The 20,873-nt window shown below is 42.3% G+C and overlaps 2 protein-coding genes and 1 non-coding gene across 3 annotated transcripts; all 3 read right to left on the minus strand.

The window, feature by feature from the left end:
- Positions 1–534: 534 nt before the first annotated feature.
- Positions 535–8,341, minus strand: LOC133026791 (glycine--tRNA ligase-like). The gene is made up of 17 exons (XM_061093748.1): positions 8,219–8,341; positions 7,069–7,170; positions 6,850–6,952; positions 6,622–6,763; positions 6,429–6,517; positions 5,499–5,575; positions 5,272–5,417; positions 5,033–5,182; positions 4,786–4,948; positions 4,027–4,191; positions 3,824–3,932; positions 3,279–3,423; positions 3,103–3,188; positions 2,717–2,826; positions 1,588–1,681; positions 1,195–1,385; positions 535–1,098 (listed from the first exon to the last, which is right to left on the minus strand). The coding sequence occupies exons 1-17, from the start codon at positions 8,261–8,263 to the stop codon at positions 985–987; spliced, it is 2,031 nt and encodes a 676-aa protein (XP_060949731.1). The 5' UTR covers positions 8,264–8,341; the 3' UTR covers positions 535–984.
- A 2,644-nt stretch (positions 8,342–10,985) lies between these two features.
- On the minus strand, positions 10,986–20,090 carry LOC133026668 (glycine--tRNA ligase-like). Its single transcript, XM_061093587.1, has 17 exons — positions 19,830–20,090; positions 18,640–18,741; positions 17,817–17,919; positions 17,571–17,712; positions 17,105–17,193; positions 16,476–16,552; positions 16,244–16,389; positions 16,009–16,158; positions 14,886–15,048; positions 14,318–14,482; positions 14,124–14,232; positions 13,873–14,017; positions 13,463–13,548; positions 13,251–13,360; positions 11,977–12,070; positions 11,680–11,870; positions 10,986–11,506 (listed from the first exon to the last, which is right to left on the minus strand). The coding sequence occupies exons 1-17, from the start codon at positions 20,079–20,081 to the stop codon at positions 11,381–11,383; spliced, it is 2,250 nt and encodes a 749-aa protein (XP_060949570.1). The 5' UTR covers positions 20,082–20,090; the 3' UTR covers positions 10,986–11,380.
- Positions 17,270–17,404, minus strand: LOC133027309 (small nucleolar RNA SNORA84). The gene has a single exon (XR_009683269.1). It is a non-coding gene; the product is annotated as a small nucleolar RNA SNORA84 (small nucleolar RNA).
- Positions 20,091–20,873: the final 783 nt, after the last annotated feature.

A 20,873-nucleotide genomic window follows, 5' to 3' on the forward strand; every position in this document is an offset into this window, starting at 1 on the left:
TCTTTTTAGATAATGCGTTCAAGAAGCAAAAAGTGTTTTGGGCCAACCTTGACCTTTGACCACCATATTCTTATCATGTACTGACAAATTGTTTTATACCTTGTATTACTGTATATATATATATATATATATATATATGCATATTTATTTCATTCTTATTTATTCAATGTATTAACTCTTCAATGTATCAACTTTTTAATGTACCCTCGGCACCATTGTAAATGAGAGTCTTGTCCCTCAATGTGTTTTCCGAGGCTTAAATAAATATTCAATCAATCAGTCATCCCTGAGTCCGAGTTTAAGGTTGCACTAAATCTGAAGAAATTACCTCAAGGCGTTCATGAGAAATTGCATTAACAAATGAACTCACTTTGACCACCACAATCTAATCAGGTCATCAGTGAGTCCAACATTACATTAGCACCGACTTTGAAGAAAATCCCTCAAGGCGTTTCTTAGATATCGTGTTTAAAACAATGGGACCGACTGTCAAACCCAGAAATAATAAAAACAAAAAGGTGCAAGACTCAAAGATTAAAAGCAAGATGTGGTTTATTTGAAAAAACCAAGCAAGACATACAGTATAATGGTTCTCTACCTTCATTGTGTCAATGCTAAACCTGGATGGAGAGTTAAGGAGACAGATGCTCAGGTGATAAAGTGAAATGAAGGAGGCCACAGAGGATTGTGTGAGTCCTTAAGTGAGGATGTTGGTTTCCTTCAGCCAGTGATGCTGCATTATAAGCAGCATTTCTGAAGACAGATACAATACCTGGAATGAATTCGACATAAAAATAATGATAATATTTGGCCTGTGCATTATCATCATCAAAAAACATTTCCTATTTGTCAAGTTTTTTTTTACATTTTTAACATTTTTAAAGCCAATAAAAATCCAGTTTAAAAAGCTTATGGTTTATATCTGAAAGCTTCATCTTTATTGAGAACTTGGTCCCTGTGGAGAGCGGAGGAGGCGCAGCCTGGTTACTCCTTCTTGCTCGTCTCCTGTCCTTCAAATAGCGGATACTTGCTCTCCACCTCAGCCCAAGTCAAGGTTCCGTGGGCCAGATCTCGAACCATCCCCGGTAACTCAGACACCTGGGATGCATTTTAATAAATTAGTAAAAAAAAAAGATACGTAACACCTATTTATACAACTATTAATTCAAATTAAAGTTATTTTCCGTGTTGTACCTCAGCCCGGATCTGCTTCATGGAGTCGCGGTCTCTCAGAGTGGCCGTGTGCGGCGTCTTGTTCACCGTGTCGAAGTCGACGGTGATGCCGAACGCCACGCCTATCTCGTCCGACCGGGCGTAGCGCCGCCCGATGGATCCAGAGGAGTCGTCCACCTTGTGAGTCAAGCCGAATTTGGTCATCGCCTCAGCTGAAAGGAGAAAAGAGGAGATGTAAAGAAATAGACATTTTGGAAATATGCTTATCTACTTTCCACCTTCTCTGAAGCTCCCTTTTACAGATCATATCTCGGTTGTTTACGTGAAGAAAACAAATAAACACGCGGTTTCACTATCAAATCTTTAAATAAGGTAATTATTGCGTTGAAATACAAAAGTTAGTATCATACTCACATAACTGGGAGATGAACGGCGTGAACTCCTGGTTCTGGCTCAGAGGCAGGATGGAACATTTGTACGGAGCTACAGGAGCAGGGAAGCTGAAATACTGGACAAGAAATTTAAAAAACATTATCAATACATTTGACTGGGATAGAGTATGGGTTGATGTGAGGTTAGCATCCAGAAATCCTGACCATCAACAAATTCACTATAATTATATACATAGAGTATATTTTACTCCTAGAAGGCTTCATCTGATGAAAGTTATAAATGATTCTACATGTACGTTATGTTCCTCCAAAGCGATCGGCAGCTTTTTTCATATGTTTTGGGAGTGTACACCAGTGGCAGAATTTTGGAAAATGATCTCCTTGAATCTATCTAAGTTGTTTAATGTTAAGTTGCCTTGTTTGCCTGCTACATTCATTTTAAATGATTTATCAGGACTGGGGTTGACCCTGGACGAGAGGAAAGCGTTGTTGGCGGGATTCACTGCTGCAAAAAAACTTGTTGCTACACGCTGGAAGCCTCCACACTCACTTTCTTTCCGAGCATGGATTTTAACATACTTGGACATTGTCTATTTAGAACTGTCAACAGCTCGAGTACATGGAGCCAAAGAATCCGCTATAAAGGCCTGGGAATCGCTCCTAACTGTCCTCCATGCGCTTCAACTGTAATATGTGATTAAGGTTTCTTTAGGAAGCTGGATCCGGGATGTGGGTGGTTTGTGTTTGGGGTAGTTTTATTTTATTTTATTCATTTATGTTATTTTATTTTATTTTATTTCCCTGTGATTTTATTACATACATATGTGATTGTTTTTGTATTAATGACCTATTGTATATTTGTGTTTGTTTATTTAATATTTTCATATATATATATTTTTTCTATTTTATTATTTGACTTAATCCTAGTTATTATTTTTCCTTTATTGTTTACCTTTGTGTGTCTATATACATTGACAGGTATGAGTACATGTGAATATATATTTTGTTATTGATTACTGTAACATTGATCTGTACCTTGCTACATTTCTCAGTAAAATAAAAAGTTGATCACAAAAAAAAAAAACATTATCAATGAAATGAAACATTTGAAATCAATACAAACGAATGATTCTGTTCTGTGGCCGTCTCACCGTCCTCTGTTCATCCCCCTTCCGGATGTGGAACGAGTGCTCAAAGATGCAGTACATGATCCGACCGATACCGAACGACGGCTCGATGACGTTGGGGACGATCTCCTCCACTGCAGGAAAGATGACATTTGTTTTAACGCACACGACAAGAAAACTCAGTTCCACTCGCCTGCTACACAATAAAAGATTGCGCAAATTAAGACATAATATTTGTTTACTTCCTCATTTTTTTCCCTCATTAAATTTCGACTTTATTCATGTGATATGACTTTACTCTCAATGTAGACTTCATTCTCCTAATATCACGGCCTCATTCTCAAAATTTCTATAATATTTTTTTTTTCAATATGTCCCTGTAATATTTCATCTTAGATGCCACCTCTCACCGTGCACGGTTTTCTGGAACCTCTTCACACTGACCATGTCCTTGGTCAGTTTGAAGGTTTTGCCCTCGGTCTCAATCTTGAACTCCCTGTAGACACGAGCACAGCGTTGCCAGATTTGAAAATAAAAAATCATAACCACATTTCCTCTACATTCTGCACTGATGAGCTTCAGTTACCCGGAGTCAGTGAGAAGCTTCTCCTGATCAGTAATGTAGCATTCATCACAGACGGCCAGGAACTCCAGGACCAGCTTGGCGTCCTTCTTGAAGGCCGTTCCTATGGCGCCTTTGTTGGGCTCGAACTGGACCACATTGACCACTTTGTGGGGAGGAGTTAGGGAGTAAAACGGAGGCGTGTGATATTTATGTCATATCTAATACAACCAGTGCAATATTTCATCAGGTTTTGAAAGTTTGTCCTGTAATGACTGTGGTCATAACTAATTAATTCACTTTTATTGACCTTTCTGCATCTTAAATTCAATTTGTTCTCAGTCTATAAGTCTTAAGAGGGAATATTGTTCGTGAAAAACAGCATTTCAGCCTGAATGTTAGCATAGAAAAGTACATTATTTCTCTTTTGTGTATTATTATAAAACGATTTTCTTTCTTTATTATTTTTTATGTTAGAAATGTCTTGCAATGGATCAAATGAAATCAAATAAACTGACTAATGATGTGATTTAAAGTCAGGATGGTTAAACTGAGTCAACAGAAGGATATGGGCTCTTTCAAAGGCTTCTCAGCCACCAGCGGCACTTTGGTGGCTCTGGTGTGACATGTGAGGTCGTAACAGGAGCGATCGGCACAGCCCACAATCTCAATCCAACCCTGAGAGAGCGAGAGAAAAACACAAACACGTCAACCATAAGAATTAAACATGTTTGTGGTCTTATAAGTGAGAGTAAAAAGGGAATTGCTTTACGTAGGAGGTGAGGGACTCGGCGTCCCAGCAGTCGCAGGCGTAGTGAGCCATCTCGTTCTCCATGTGCTGACGGAAGCGCACTTTGTCTTTGGAGAGACCCACTTTGAGCAGATACAGGTAGATTCTTCCAATGAAGTATCCCAGCACTGAGTTGTTGATCACTCCCTGCAGCAGGCGAAGGAGATTTAAAGATGTTATTGAGAGAGAGAGAGAAATCATTTTTCACTATAACGTTTATTTGCCCTTTTATTTTTATCACAGTCTTGTGTTGAATATATAAAATCTTGGAATAAAATAATAAATCTGATTGGGAGATACATTTTACAAGTTCTCTTTATTAGATTCATGTATCATATCGCCTGTTAATTATGTCTATTCTATGCAAAATACTAGAGCTGCACAATTCTGGGGGGAAAAAAGAGAATTATGGTTTATTTATTCACAATCATTTCCAAAATAAATGTTTATTGCACTCATTGACCTGCTAAATATAATACAACAAAAAAACATGATGGTCCCTGATCCGTTATTGATGTGAATCGATATAAGGATTATGTCAGAATTAATTGTGCAGCCCTACATGTACTGTTTTTACAGTTTACATTGATAATATCGTTTGTTTGCTCTTGCATAGATATTGCTAAATGAGGGTTATAATTAGAGACCATCAGTTACTATGTTCACACAAGAGCAGGTCTGTTTTCAGCACTAACTCTTAACACACACTTAATCATTTGTCAAATTAAATGAAACTCCTACCTGCTCCACAGCGTCCCCCAGCCTCATGAGCCCTGCAGGCTGCCCGCTGGTCTGAGCCTTGGAGGAGAACAACAGAATCTCCAGGTCGGCCACGTTGGAGAACTTCGGGTGGATCTTCTCATTGGGGTCCACAAAGTGCTCGATCTCAGCCATGGTGAACTCTCTGTAAGAGGGAAACATGTTATTCTGATCGGGCATTGGGATCTTGCAGGTGATCCCGTCTTGAGGAGCTGGAGCTTCTCGCTACCTGACACGGATGAGTCCAGAGCGAGGAGAGATTTCGTTCCTGAAGGAGTTTCCGATCTGGGCGGCACCGAAGGGCAGTTTCCCCTGGTTGAACTCCAGCAGACGCTTGAAGTTGAGGAACATCCCCTGAGCGGTTTCAGGCCTCAGGTATCTGCACAGAAACAATCAGTGGACAGAGAGTCAACACAGCAAATCGCTTCTATTCACTCAAACATGTGTGGAGCTCAAGCTGCTCAGTACCCGGCCGTGTTGCCCCCTGGCCCAATGGACGTCTTGAACATCAGGTTGAAGGAGGTGGGAGGTGTGAGGTCATTTCCTGTCGACGGAGACTTGACGTTGAATTTCACAAAGAGATCAGCCAACTCCTGCTGAGTGTAGTTGTCCATCTGAAACAGCAGCAGTGGTGCATGAGATGCCTGTTTCTCCACCAGCAGAGGTCAGTATTTACACCTTACTGAAGCACTCACCTGAGTGATCACATCCTCCATCTCCTTCGCCTTCTCCGGCGAGCACTTCTCATCAGACATCAGCTTTTTTAGGTGAGCTGCGAGGAAGAAAACACCTTGATTAGCTGCCGTCAATCGAGTATTAGCCTCGAAAGTGAAAAGTTTGCAGTTTGCGTTATCATCCAGAGCAATGTCAACGTTTAAACCACTTTAATTTCCAGGGTAACTTTCTGTGCAGCATCTTGGTTTCCTTTCTAACAGACAATCTTTTCATTTTGTTTGTCTGTTAGCAGGATTACGGCGGATTTTTGTGAATCTGGATCAGGGGGCAGATCCAGATTGAAGGTTAAATCAATGCTGGGACTGATATTTATGAGTGTGTGCAATTTAGTACAGATCCAAATAAGGATAAGGATCTATTGAATTTAAATGTGGTTTCATGAGGGAACTATTGGGCTTTGTCAGAGTCATAAATGAGTCTCAGTGTGAAAGCCCAGCATCAGCACTTACAGTTGGTTTCCCTGCTTGAAACATATATGATCTTATGTAACTATAATTACAAAATACTCTGCATTCTTGGATGAATAGTCAGACTCCGCCCACAGCCCTGACTTGACCTCCCTGAGGAGATGTAACCCAGTTAGACAAGTAAAAACCTGTCCTGTTAGATGAGCTTGCATGTTCTTTTCAAACTGGATCTGCACAGCTTGATTATTTTATTACATCCTCATAGACTGTAGTTATTCTAATCTATGATGTGCTCATTTTAGATGAATATCATTTAAACGATAGCAGCTCAGGTAGTTATTATCTCCTGTGTGTTTGGTTTTCAGGTGACCAGGTCAACATTCTTTTGAAGAATACAAAGTGACACCTTCTGTGCAATGCAAACAAACAATGGACCTTATGGGGCTTATCTCCAACGATGTAATGACATGAGGAGTGAGTCACCTTTGAGGAGATGATCAGCTCGGTGGCATTCTCCGGTCTTGGCGTCTTTCACCATGTAGTCAGCAAATTTATCCACGTGCCCTGATGTCCTGAAAAGACGAAACAGGTTTTAACACAGATCTGCAGAGCTGAGATTTCAATTTGAACTTTTCTTTTCTTTCCCCATGAGCAGTCAGAGCGTGAGTGCACATACTTGAGGACGGGCTCAGGGGTCAGCATGGTGCAGTCGATCTCCAGGATCTGCTCCTCCTGGATGAAGTGCTGCCTCCACGCCTGCAGGATGTTGTTCTTCAGGGCACAGCCCACAGGCCCGAAGTCATACAGGCCGCTCACACCTAAGAAGAAAGGCAAACTTTCACTTTCAAGATAGCTCAACCTGGTTGGTTTTGGTTTTACTTTGTTTTGTAACAATCATTTTTACCTCCATATATGGCAAAAGCCTGATCGTAGAAGAACCTCCTCTTCAGGGTGTCCTCCATCTTCACCCTGTCGACCACATCTTCTTTGGGTTGCAGAGCGAGCTCCTACAAGTGAGGACAAATCAGCGCATTAAAAAAAAAATCACAGAAGCAAATATCCCACAGTGAAAACTGAACGTGAAGTCAAAAGTAAACGATAAAGCAGCAGTTGAGAGGTGGACCTTTGCTTCAAGATTCTTCTTCCGGGCTTTCAGCTCCGCCACGGCTTTGTTCACCTCCTGCTCTGAGGCGCCCTTCAGCTTCAACTGATGCACCAGGTCACCCTGCAGGAAGACACCATGTTATTCCTCCTCTTCTCACACAGACTCCTCATATAACCTTTTGTTCCCTCTTACACATATGTTATACTCTCCTCTGCACTACAGCTGCAGTAGATTAAGAGGAGTAGACACGTGGTTTTATAGTGGTGGATATTACCAGTTTGGGGCCTCTGTCTCTTGCCTCTCTTCATCGGCTGCCAGTTACATTTAGAATTGACTTTCAGATTCTGTTAATAACTTTTAAATCTCAGCACGGTCTGGACCCCAGTGATATTACAGAGCTACTAACTGCCTGTGGTTCAAGCCTTAATCTAAGATCTTCCAACCAGCTCGTCTACTGGTTCCTGGTTTAAGGCGGGCAACAAAGATTGACCCGCACTTTTCCTATCATGGCCCTCACCAACACTTTAACTGTTTTTAAATCATTTCTATAAACGTTTCTAAAAATAGAAGTAGAGCCTATATTTAAACGGATGTTGTTTTTTTCTTTTTTTTCTCTTACGTTATTTTACATATTGCACTTCTGTGAAAAATTGTTTTTCACTGTTGTTGTGACACCTTGTTGAGCCTTTATAAGCAAATTAAGATTAATGGCTAAACAATCAATCAAATATATTGAGTGATTCTTTTTGATTTACGTTGTTGTCCTGTATCTTTTTATTTCCCACGTAAAGAACGTTGTACCATTGTTTAGATACATGCTCTAGAAATAAAGTTTTCTCATAATTATTTTTGAATGAACTGTATCTTCTTCTATCATCTTTTACATCAACAAAGTGACATTATCCTGTGATATTCAGAAGGGAGTCACCCTGCAGGTGTAACTTTCACTTTTGATTTACACACTGCGAGGCTTTGATCATAAAGTTCCTCATAACTTCTCAAGCACATTCCAGTGAAAGTGACCAGTCATATTTTCACTGTGCAACAAGTTGATCTCTAAGCTTATCTCTGCATTGGGAAGTGGATATAAACAAGGATTCCAGTCAAGTCGCGACTCTAAGGGCGCGTAACCGTGCGTAATCGTGCGTAACCGTGCGTGTCGGCTCACCTGTTCGCGCACGGCCTCTCTCAGTGGTGCCAGGACTTCTTCCATTTTCTTGACAGGTGTGAACAAATCTCTCTGCTTGGATGAGAAGCTGCTGTTTGCCGCTGAGGACTGAGGAAGCTCCTGTGTTCTTCAGCTGGTCTTGAGACGGAGGGAGGAGGAGGAGGAGGAGAAGGAAGCAGAGGGGGGAGGCGCCTCCGAGGTTTCCTCTGAAACCAGGGCCTTTGTTGCATCAGCCACGAAGCTCATCCATAAGCTTTATATAGACTTAGCAGAGCGAACAGTCCCTTTAGTAAATATAATGGGACCATTATTATCAGCCCTTTGAGTTTGTGACTAGATGCATTGGTCTGAGTGTGTGTGTGTGTGTGGCTGATCCTGAGAGTACACGGTGTACCCATCTCTCCTCTGATCATAATCATATTTGGACTTAGAGCCCTGTGATGTAAAACACCCTCCTGTTTGTCAATCCAATACAGTTTTCTGCTGTACAACATAGTATTCAAGACTAAAGTTGAAAACCTGCTGCATCTGGAAATCCCATCATATTCTATATATTTTCTTTTACCCTAGTTTTATAACTTTGTATTCAGCCTTTTTATTCTCATGTCATGCATGTAACATAATTAGGCCTGTACAGAAAACTTTCACTTGACCCCATACAGTGACAATAAAGACCTCTTGATCTGGAAATACGCAGCAAGGTCGCTGGAGTTCCACCCGTCAGGATCCTAACTCTTGATAACCCATCTTTGTGTAGCACGCAGATGTAAACAGTGATGTCCTCACAAACACTTAGGAATTTCCTCCAATTATGTTTTCTTCTATATTTAGAAGGGACGTAGTCTAATGCACTCGTTTCAAAGTCCTGACCCTTCATTGCAAAACTTTTTTGAATATCTGCATAATTCTGTATCCAACCAACTATGCTGTGTTTTTAATCAATATACTGAATCTCATTCAGAGCAGGACGCAGACAGCAAACAGGAGATGGAGGTGGTTCAAGGTGTAGGCCTCCAGATAGAGCCACCCATGAACAATGAACCCTTTGTCTCCATCCGGTGGGTTACATTAGACATCACTGTTAAAAAGTGTCCAGATGAACTGATGTCACGAAGCAAACCATTAAATCAGAAGTTGAGGCTCAAACTCCAGTTTCCCTTTATATATCTAAATAAATATTTATGCAACATCTCAATAATAATTAAATTGTAACCCAAATAATGTTTTAAAGCCCCTCGCCTCATCTTATTTTGCTGGTGTTAGTGAGGAGGTGCAGGGGGAGACAGACAACTGGACATCCAGTGTTTGTTCATCACTCTGTTGCGTTTTGAAAACTTGATAAGAAACATTAGAGTTGTTTGCCCATGTCCAGAAAGTGCTGGCTGTTTTTATTGAAATGGTTAAATATCTCAATCTGCCTGAAAAGTGAAAATGGTGGAATCCTTCTTCCACTGCACTCAAACAACCTGATGATATTTCCTTTTTTCAGTATTGCTATAGCGACGCCTACCTGCTCCACAGCATCTCCCAGCCTCATGATATGTGCAGACTGTCCACTGGTCTGGGCCTTAGAGGAGTATAAGATGAGCTCCAGGTCGGCTACATTGGAGAATTTAGGGTGGACCTTCTCATTGGGGTCCACAAAGTGCTCAATCTCAGCCATGGTGAACTCTCTGTGAGGACAGGAAGAGTGGTTAAGCTGATCCTGAGAGTACACGGTGTACCCATCTCTCCTCTGATCATAATCATATTTGGACTTAGAGCCCTGTGATGTAAAACACCCTCCTGTTTGTCAATCCAATACAGTTTTCTGCTGTACAACATAGTATTCAAGACTAAAGTTGTAATTTTGCATCAATGCCTAGTTCTCTGGCTGCACCCCTAAGAACAGGAACGCCCTCCAGCTCATTATCAAAAGAAGAAGTTCACAAAACCTGCTGCATCTGGAAATCCCATCATATTCTATAAATTTTCTTTTACCCTAGTTTTATAACTTTGTATTCAGCCTTTATATTCTCATGTCATGCATGTAACATAATTAGGCCTGTACAGAAAACTTTCACTTGACCCCATACAGTGACAATAAAGACCTCTTGATCTGGAAATACGCAGCAAGGCCGCTGGAGTTCCACCCGTCAGGATCCTAACTCTTGATAACCCATCTTTGTGTAGCACGCAGATGTAAACAGTGATGTCCTCACAAACACTTAGGAATTTCCTCCAATTATGTTTCTTCTATATTCAGAAGGGACGTAGTCTAATGCACTCGTTTCAAAGTCCTGACCCTTCATTGCAAGACTTTTTTGAATATCTGCATAATTCTGTATCCAACCAACTATGCTGTGTTTTTAATCAATATACTGAATCTCATTCAGAGCAGGACGCAGACAGCAAACAGGAGATGGAGGTGGTTCAAGGTGTCGGCCTCCAGATAGAGCCACCCATGAACAAGGAACCCTTTGTCTCCATCCGGTGGGTTACATTACACATCACTGTTAAAAAGTGTCCAGATGAACTGATGTCAAGCAGCAACCCATTAAATCAGAAGTTGAGGCTCAAACTCCAGTTTCCCTTTATATATCTAAATAATTATTTATGCAACATCTCAATAATAATTAAATTGTAACCTAAATAATGTTTTTAAGCCCCTCGCCTCAGCTTATTTTGCTGGTGTTAGTGAGGAGGTGCAGGGGGAGACAGACGACTGGACATCAAGTGTTTGTTCATCACTCTGTTGCGTTTGAAAACTTGATAAGAAACATTCGAGTTGTTTGCCCATGTCCAGAAAGTGCTGGCTGTTTTTATTGAAATGGTTAAATATCTCAATCTGCCTGAAAAGTGAAAATGGTGGAATCCTTCTTCCACTGCACTCAAACAACCTGATGATATTTCCTCCCTTTTGAAACATATAGACATGATCATACATGAATGAAACACTGCTCGTCAAAGAAAACAACAGTCCTGTGCAAGCTTTCCCCCACAACTGTTAGATGAAGCCAACAATACATGACATTTTTAGTGTTTGCAGTGGTGTGGAACAAAAGGAGGGCTCGGTGCACCACTGTAGCTTATCACATCACAGTTGCAGCATATTCTTCCTATTGGTGCAAATGCAACAAGTCCGTGGATTTTCATGGAGTGACGGGGGCAGAGGAGCGAGCTTTACTCTTCGACTGTGTCCTTCTTGCTGGTCTCTTGTCCTTCAAAGATGGGATACTTGCTTTCCACTTCCGCCCAGGTCAAAGCGCCGTTGGCCAAATCCCGGACGATCACAGGCAACTCACTGACCTGCGGAGGGAAGAGACGGTTTAACCCGATTGTTCTTAAAGGTGCGAGTGCAACTGAAATGGTGCTTTGTGCTTTTAAAACGTTAGAAGCAATGTCCCTGACACCGAGACTTTAACAACAATTTGTTTACAGAAATACAAAATTATAACAATCAAAGCCATTGTTGCCGTTACCTCGGCCCTGATCTGCCTCATGGAGTCGCGGTCTCTCAGAGTGGCCGTGTGCGGCGTCTTGTTCACTGTGTCGAAGTCGATGGTGATGCCGAACGCCACGCCGATCTCATCCGTCCTGGCGTAGCGCCGCCCGATGGATCCCGAGGAGTCGTCCACCTTGTGAGACACGCTGTTCTTGGTCATCGCCTCAGCTAAGTGGAGGGAGAAGGAGGGAAAATAAATTATAACCAAGACCAAGGAGGAAACCATTTCTCCTCTTCAGACGGAAATATACGATATAATTATGTGGGTACTTACATAATTCCTTAACAAATGGCACGAATTCCTGGTTTTGACTCAGAGGGAGGACGGAACATTTGTATGGAGCTACAGTGGCAGGGAAGCTAAAGAACTGTTGATCAGAAAACAAATGGTCATTACTGAGCGCAGGCAAACTTAAAATCACAAGCAGAACGCAACAATTCCGTAGAAAACGACTTGATGTTAAATGCAATGTGGAGATACTTCAAAGTTTCTATCAATACTTCAAGAAGAAGAAGAATTCCTTGCATTCATCTTCTCTGTATAGTTTGATTCATTTTGCCAGTCTTAAACTAAGGATGCCACCTTTTGGAAAACTTTCCATGGAATGACAAAACTCTTGTCAACACTGGTATGACTGCTTGTGTCAGCTCAGTATCTGTGGATCTGTACTGTTAAGCTGTGGGCAGCTTGACTCTTGTGTGCAGTGTTTCCCTTTATTTCAAACTGTCAAACACATTGACCCATCTGTCAGTGTGCCGCTGTACCTTAAAAACATACGTAACACTTTTAACATCCTTTAACATTGAATGCTCATCGTCCATATCGGTCGACTCTCCTCTGATCGTGTGATAAAACCACTTGGTTACGCTGATGTCAATCTGCTGCTGCACGGAGCAGACAATCGGAACAAGTATTGTATTCATCGATGAATGTGATACACAAAAAGGGATCAAGTAGATTTTATCTATGTATTCATGTGTCATGTTATGTTATCGTAAGTGACTGAACACCATGCAACTACTGCAGCAACTCTACTGGGAGCATTTTCAGTTTAATTGATACTGTCAGACTTGGCGACCTCCGTTATCTCTAAGGTCACAAAGCCTTGTTACAGTAACAATGTTTGAACATCATGTCCCGGCAATGAATCTGCCACCTGCTTCGTGTCTCTTTAATCCGATCATAAAAACAAATGCACTCTGTTGCCTGTAAAGTGCTTTCACCTTGATGCTATGAAGGAAACAAGCTCTTAAAAACAACTCTTAAAAACAGCGCCATTAAAACTCCATCTCAAAATCATAAAACCGTGTGAACTGGCACAGTAGCACCGAAGCAGCTGCGAATTTGCGACATGCACTGAAAAGTTAAATTAGTTAAAGTTGAACCCGCTTGAGAAAACTTTGAATCCTTAATTTGTAATATGAATCGTAAAGGACTTCACCACAGTGTGTCCAGTGGAAAAGAAAACTGTCACATGAACGGTTAGGATGTAAATAAAGAGTAAATAAACAATAAGAACATAGAGCTGATCAACACGATCTTCTTACCGTTCTTTGTTCGTCTCCTTCCCTGATCTGGAATGTGTGCTCAAAGATGGTGTACATGATCCTTCCGATGCCAAAGGAGGGTTCAATTACATTTGGAACGACTTCCTCCACTGTGGACAACAAACACGGAGCGAGGTCGTGAGTTACACAAGTTGTCACTCTCAGTTTCCCCGACATAAACCTTCCTCACGTCTTGAATGAGTGAATCTCACCGTGCAGAGTCTTCTGGAAACGCTTCACGCTGACCATGTCCTTGGTGAGTTTGAAGGTCTTGCCCTCCGTCTGGATGGTGAACTCTCTGTCAAGTCAAAATAAAACACCCTTAATGATTTTAAAATTTAAAAAAAGTGCTTTATATCACTGAACTCCTTGCAACCTAATCAAAAAACATTATAAATTATCAAAGTGCTAAAATAATAATGACGTCATCACAAACATGATAAGATGTCTCATGTATAAAGATAAAGCAGTTCGAGCTTTTACTTTTTATTTGACTTTAGATTGATTAAGCAGTCTGTGATCTCCTAGGGGGAGCTAGGGGCCGCCCATTGGAGGTTTTCAGAAGGGTAAATCAGATGCCTGCATTTCCTCATATGAATTTGGGTCATTAAATCGCACTCACCCAGTCTCATTGAGTAGCTGCTCCTGTTCTGTGATGAAAGACTCGTCACACGCGGACAGATACTCCATGGCTAGCTTGGCATCCTTCTTATAGGCCTTCCCGATGGCTCCTTTGTTGGCTTCGAACTGGACGACGTTTACAACTTTGTGTGGTGAAATTAAGGAGAATGATGAATATCTAGACTTAGAATTTTACAAGTGTGTGAGATGGGACGAGTTTTTGAAGTGTTAAATGCTGAAATTAAAAGGATATGGGTTCTTTAAGAGGCTTCTCAGCGACCAGAGGGACCTTGGTGGCTCGTGAATGGCATTGTAGATCAAAGCAAGACCGGTCTGCACACCCCACGATCTCGATCCAGCCCTGGAAGGGACAAAACATTTAGTCTGAGGAACTTTAGCCGGTGTCGCTGATAACTCCCTCAGCAGAAAACTGCAGCAGGACATACATAGGAGGTTTTGGTTTCGGCGTCCCAGCAGTCACAGGCGTAGTGAGCCATCTCGTTGTCCATGTGCTGTCGGAAACGCAGCTTCTCTTTGGCGATACCAACTTTAGTAAGGTAGAGGTAGATCCTCCCGATGAAATATCCCAGGACGGTGTTATTGATCACTCCCTGCAGCAGACACACAAGAGTTAAAGACACCGTCATGATGAAAGTCTGCAAACTATTGATAATTTTTATCATTACATTCAGGTAACCTTTGTTATCACACTCTTGAATTGAATTTAAAACTAAATCAATCAGATCAGATGATAGCTTCTTAAAAATACATTTAAGGTAATAAAATGCAAGAGATATTTATCATTTTTTTGCTTAAACCTCTCTAGTAGATTCATGTGTAATTTCTTCTGATCTCAAAACAAGAATCAAAGTTAAGAAGCAATTCTCAAAGCTCAAGTTGGTCTCTTCAAGCTTCCATATTCTTATCCCTCAAGGTGATTTTCATGTAAAGTTTGCACTGTGAAAACACCAATACTCTCAGGTACTTTTTCAGTGTTGCTATAGCGACGCCTACCTGCTCCACAGCATCTCCCAGCCTCATGATATGTGCAGATTGTCCACTGGTCTGGGCCTTAGAGGAGTACAAGATGAGCTCCAGGTCGGCTACATTGGAGAATTTAGGGTGGACCTTCTCATTGGGGTCCACAAAGTGCTCAATCTCAGCCATGGTGAACTCTCTGTGAGGACAGGAAGAGTGGTTAAGTTCTTGTTTAATCTCTCGGTTTGAAAAGCAAACACACTTGTGAATAGGGTTGCAAAGGGGCAGAAAGTTTCCGGTAAATTTCCGGAAACTTTCCATGGGAAGTTTAGCTTGGGAATTTGGGGAATTTGAAAAAAAAAAAGAAAAAAATAGCAAATTAAACGCTGAGCAATAAACACATAATTCAAAACTCTATTTTAAAGATGTATGGAATGCAGCACACGCTGCACGTTGAGTTTCAACCCTCCACTGTGCATTCTTCCATCACATGCACAGATAATTCCCAGCATCCTTCACTCTACAGCAGGGCTATTGAAACCTGCTGTAGTGTGCAGGACTAGTCAGGTAAGTTTCCATGATATTACTGGGAAAATATATTAGCATGCTGATTGAGGATTGTTCATCTGTTCATCTAGCCTATTTCCATTCATTTATCCATCAATTGTAAAATATTTTTACAGACGATTCCAATTGTTTGGCTAACTATTTATATCTCTGGCATTGCATTAGCGTGTTTTTACAAACTTTTTTCTCATCTTATTCTACAGAAATCTCATGATGAGACATTTCACCCCATCCAATGTAGAAGGAAAGGCTGTGTACATTTGCAAATACTGTGCAAAGACCTATGTTAAGAATGACACAATGATGCAGAAGCATATAGTCAAGTGCCCAAAGTTTCCTCAGGGCTCAAATCAGCCTATGACAAAACAAAATGTTTATATTTATGTCTGTATATGACAAGGTAAATACAGTTAGTATAAATTACCCTCAACATTTCCAGTTTATTCCTGTTAATTCCCTTATATTCCCGTTTATTTCCGTTATTTCCCGTATATTCCCATTAATTCCCATGGAAAGTTTCTAACTTTGAATATTCCCGGAATTTTGCAACCCTACTTGTGAATAATGGTAGTTGAGCCAGAGTCAAGCTCACCTGACACGGATGAGTCCAGAGCGAGGGGAGATTTCGTTCCTGAAGGAGTTTCCTATCTGAGCAGCAGCAAAGGGCAGTTTCCCCTGGTTGAACTCCAGCAGGCGCTTGAAGTTGAGGAAGATTCCCTGAGCGGTTTCAGGCCTCAAATAGCTGCAGATGAAAGCTGAGGTGAGAAGAGCTCAATGAAATTTGTTCACATGCAGGAAAACACTTAAGGAGGATTGTTGCATGTTACCCTGTCATATTCCCCCCCGGTCCGATGGACGTCTGAAACATCAGGTTGAAGAGGATGGGAGGTGAGAGGTCATTTGCTGTGACGGGGGATTTGACGTTGTATTTCACAAACAGATCGGTCAGCTCCTGCTGGGTGTAGTTGTCCATCTGGAATAGATGTTGGACAAAAAGTGAATAATCTATCGAACAGCTTCTCCACTGAAAACAACCATTTGCATTCAAATACTACCGACCTGTGTGACGACTTCCTCCATCTCAGCCTTCTTCTCTGCTGTGCACTTCTTATCAGACATCAACTTCTGGAGAAAGGCTGCAGGATTCAAACATGAACATGTTATAATTTAAAGTCAAACTGGAGTGTACACTGAGTAGAGTGAACACAAGAGGGTCTCATTCATGTCCCTTGTCTTGACATATTGCAGGTATTACAAAACTTTTTCATTATCTGATTTTTCTTTTAGTATCTGATAAAATTTGTCTTGAGGTCTTTCAGGGACTGAGACGTTCTCCCCACCCCAGAGGTTTTCCAGTTTTGTGGCACCGCTCCAGCCTCTGTCATCCCAGCAGCTTGTATCGCTATGAAAGCCCTGTGTGATTTCTGCTGGTCCAACCACTTCCATTCTCCCCCGGGCACAGCAGTGATACTCAGAAACTGGCCAATCAACAGCAGCCAATGACTCCACAAGTTTGGATAGTGTTCAATGTCGGCCTCTGCAGAATTCCTCGGATATTACAGATGAAAAAACTTTCAAATCCTTTGGCTGCAGGTGCTTTCGGGATGACTAATCTTTAGTTGGCACAGTAGTAAAAGCAAAGTCTAAAATAAAACAACAACATACAGGCCGATATTCAGCAGACTCACCTTTGAGGAGGTGGTCAGCCCTGAAGCATTCACCGTTCTTAACATCTTTCACCATATAGTCAGCAAATTTGTCCACATGTCCTGATGTCCTAGTGAAACAATAGTGCAACAAAGAAGCTCAGTTCCTAATCGATGGGGGGAAAGCAGGTGTCTGATCCTGTTTAACATTGTATCTGCAACCGGGCTATGGAAGGCTGTGATAGTGACAGTTTCCATGCATGAAACTGCAGAATCAATATGCGCCTGTTAATCAAAACCCACAGTTCAGCACTTTGGAGCCGACTCTAGGAACCACGAGGCGCTCGATCTATTCAGACATGCACTATAACTCAAATCTGTAAAATCCTATATTCACCCAGAGGAGATGTGATACGACAGGCATTTACTTTCAGTTTAATTCTTACACATTTTACGGTGAAACACAAACACGACATCAGCAGACAGGAGGCATGTCGAGAGCACGTACTTGAGGACGGACTCAGGGGTCAGCATGGTGCAGTCGATCTCCAGGATCTGCTCCTCCTGGATGAAGTGCTGCCTCCACGCCTGCAGGATGTTGTTCTTCAGGGCACAGCCCACAGGGCCGAAGTCATACAGGCCGCTCACACCTAGGAGGAATCACTGCGTGGTCACAGAGTGCTTACAGACGATGTGTGCGGCCGAAATGAGAAACTGAAACCTTCATCCCCACTATTAACCCTCTGAATCTTACCTCCATAGATGGCAAAGGCCTGGTCATAGAAGAAGCGCCTCTTGAGGGTGTCCTCCATCTTGGTTCTGTCAACGATGTCATCTTTGGGTTGTAATGACAGTTCCTGAAGTGATAAGAAAAAATCCAGTTTCAGTTTGAGCATTCAAGGTTTACTTTTAAACATGAGTAAACCCTCTAAAAATAGTCAGATTGACTCATTTCCTATTTACAGAAGAGGAGTTTCCTTTCTCTAGATTTTCCGGTGAGTCATGTTCAACATCTCAATCGTGTTGGTGACATTGCTGCCTTACCGGTGTTGCATCTTGCACGACACAAACAACAAATCACTCTTGCATGTTGTTCCCAAGATGTAAGTGCACAAAGCTATGTAAGCGTGAATGCCAGAAAGTCCAATGCACGTCCGAACGATGTGCTGGAAAAGATGCAGCGTCTGTATCTCGACTGCCAAAATTAAGAAGAGCCAAGTAGCACGTTCACTGAGGTGTCCTGTTTCCATCAGAGTCAGAGCTGTGGAGTCACTTGCCACGGGAGAGAACACCACTGCCAACAAAACCCAGATGTTAGTGGGTGTTTTGACCAATGGAGGAGGGGCTTTTGTCTGATTGTTAACATGGTGGATGGATCCTCCTGAACAAAAGCAAAGGGCCCACTTCCCACATCTTGGAAGAGAATAACACCAAAAGGCTCATCCTGATTATTTGAGGAAGAGCTGACCTTCCACATCTGGCTCTGCGGAGAATTCTAAATGACGTGTGGTTCACTGAGGGGACTGCGATCAGCCTTCAGTTCCAGAGTTAAATCAAAGTGGATCTCGATCACTCACCTTTGACTCCAGGGCTCTCTTCCTCGCCTTCAGTTCAGCCACAGCTCGGGTCACATCCACATCGGGGACCCCCGTCTGCTTCATCTGGCGAACCAGCTCCCCCTGAAACACACAAGAGGCTTGTGATTAGGGTTGCAAACGGGCGGAAAGTTGAGTTTCAACCCTCCACTGTACATTCTTCCATCACATGCACAGATAACTCCCAGCATCCTTCACTCTACAGCAGGGTTTTTGAGGCCTGCTGTAGTGTGCAGGACTAGTCAGGTAAGTTTCCATGATATTACTGGGAAAATATATTAGCATGCTAATTGAGGATTGTTCATCTGTTCATCTAGCCTATTTCTATTCATTTATCCATCAATTGTAAAATATTTTTACAGACGACTCCAATTGTTTCGCTAACTATTTATATCTCTGGCATTGCATTAGTGTTTTTTTACAAACTTTTTTCTCATCTTATTCTACAGAACAATGCCACCTGCACTATCTCATGTGTGGAGACATTTCACCCCATCCAATGTAGAAGGAAAGGCTGTGTACATTTGCAAATACTGTGCAAAGACCTATGTTAAGAAGGACACAACGATGCAGAAGCACATAGTCAAGTGCCCAAAGTTTCCTCAGGGCTCAAATCAGTCTATGACAAAACAAAATGTGCATGTTTATGTCTGTATATGACAAGGTAAATACAGTTAGTATAAATTACCCACAATATTTCCAGTTTATTCCCGTTAATTCCTGTATATTCCCGTAGAAAGTTTCCAATTTTGAATATTCCCGGAATTTGGCAACCCTACTTGTGATTAGCACCTAAAACCCCCTGAGCAAGGCACTTCCGCTGCACCCTGGTCTGTGAGCGTTGACAGAGCCATCAGCTGGTTGGTATGATTTGTTCTTTCAGTGTAGATCGGTGGGATCCGGGCCTCTTCTCTGGAACCCCACCCTGCTCCCGGTCTGCACCAGCAGCCCTGAAACGTGGCAGCGGGCGCAGACTTCCCCTGTCAGCTAGCGTTAGCGCTTAGCTAGCGGCGGCTGCTCTCATCCATTGACAGCTTTGTGAGCTAGCCGGGGAGCTACCCGGTTAGCATGTGGCGCTACCCGGCTCCACCCGAGCAGGTCGCCCCGGGCAGTGAGAGCTCCTCCGACCTGAAACAATGTGTGTGGAGGCTGTGAGAGAAGCGAGCAGTCACCTGTTCTTTGACCGCCAGCCTCAGAGGGGCGAGAATCTCCTCGATGTGGCCGTCCATGGTGTGTTCTTTTTCCGCCAGCTGCAGCCACGGGCTCCCCTCGTCCTTCTTCTTCGTCTTCTTCTTCTTCCGCAGGCACAGCGACGTGGACAGCGGCCTGTCTCCGGGCGGGTAGCGGAGGGTGGGCACCGGGCGGAGGGAGCGGATCTCGGTGGTGGTCCTCAGCAGGGCTGATGCTGCGCTGCGAAGAAGCATGGACCTCCGGGGTGCGAGGGGAGAGGAGGATGATGCAATGAGCGAGTATAAGTAAACCTAGCGGCAGCTCAGAGGAAGGCACTTTCGCCCCTGGTGGTGCAGCGGCAGATTCGCCACGAACATAACAGGAGTTGTCATATTTTTGCCAGAAGAAAATAACAAATACTAAGAGTGTATATATAGACAATATTCACATACATGTTTTTATAGTTGTACAATATAATGCTATTTATACTAAGAATATATATATAAAAAAAAAAAAAAATAGTTAGCGGTCATCCTTCACATGGTTTAGAGCAATTGTATAAACACCCGAGCTTCGACTACACTTGGTCCTATAAAAAGAAAAGAAAATTCAAACTTGTTTTTAGGGCCCGAGCACAGACATCAAAGGTGTCTAGTGAGACCCTATTGAAATTGTAAGGATTATTATTATTATTCAGGCAAATGAATTGGCTTTTTGAGGGCTTTACCATGCTCAAATTCTTACCAAAATTTGCAGAAAGTTAGAAAGTGGTGAAAATTTACGAATTCTGAAGGAATTTTCAATGGGCGTCGCAAAATGGCTCAACGGTGCCCCCAAGACCCCTGGAACGTGTTCCCATTGACCGATCTTCACAAAAATCGATACACAGGTGTATCATGACCAGACAAACAAAAAAGTCTCTGGGTGCAATTGGAAAAACTCAACAGGAAGCCTGCTATTTTGCATTTAGTGGCCATTTTGGCCATATTCCAAATTTTTTCTTTGATGTACTTGTACCAGGGTTTTCATCGGATCAACTTCAAATT

The sequence above is a fragment of the Limanda limanda genome, chromosome 20 (assembly GCF_963576545.1).
Source record: "Limanda limanda chromosome 20, fLimLim1.1, whole genome shotgun sequence".
NCBI lineage: Eukaryota > Metazoa > Chordata > Actinopteri > Pleuronectiformes > Pleuronectidae > Limanda > Limanda limanda.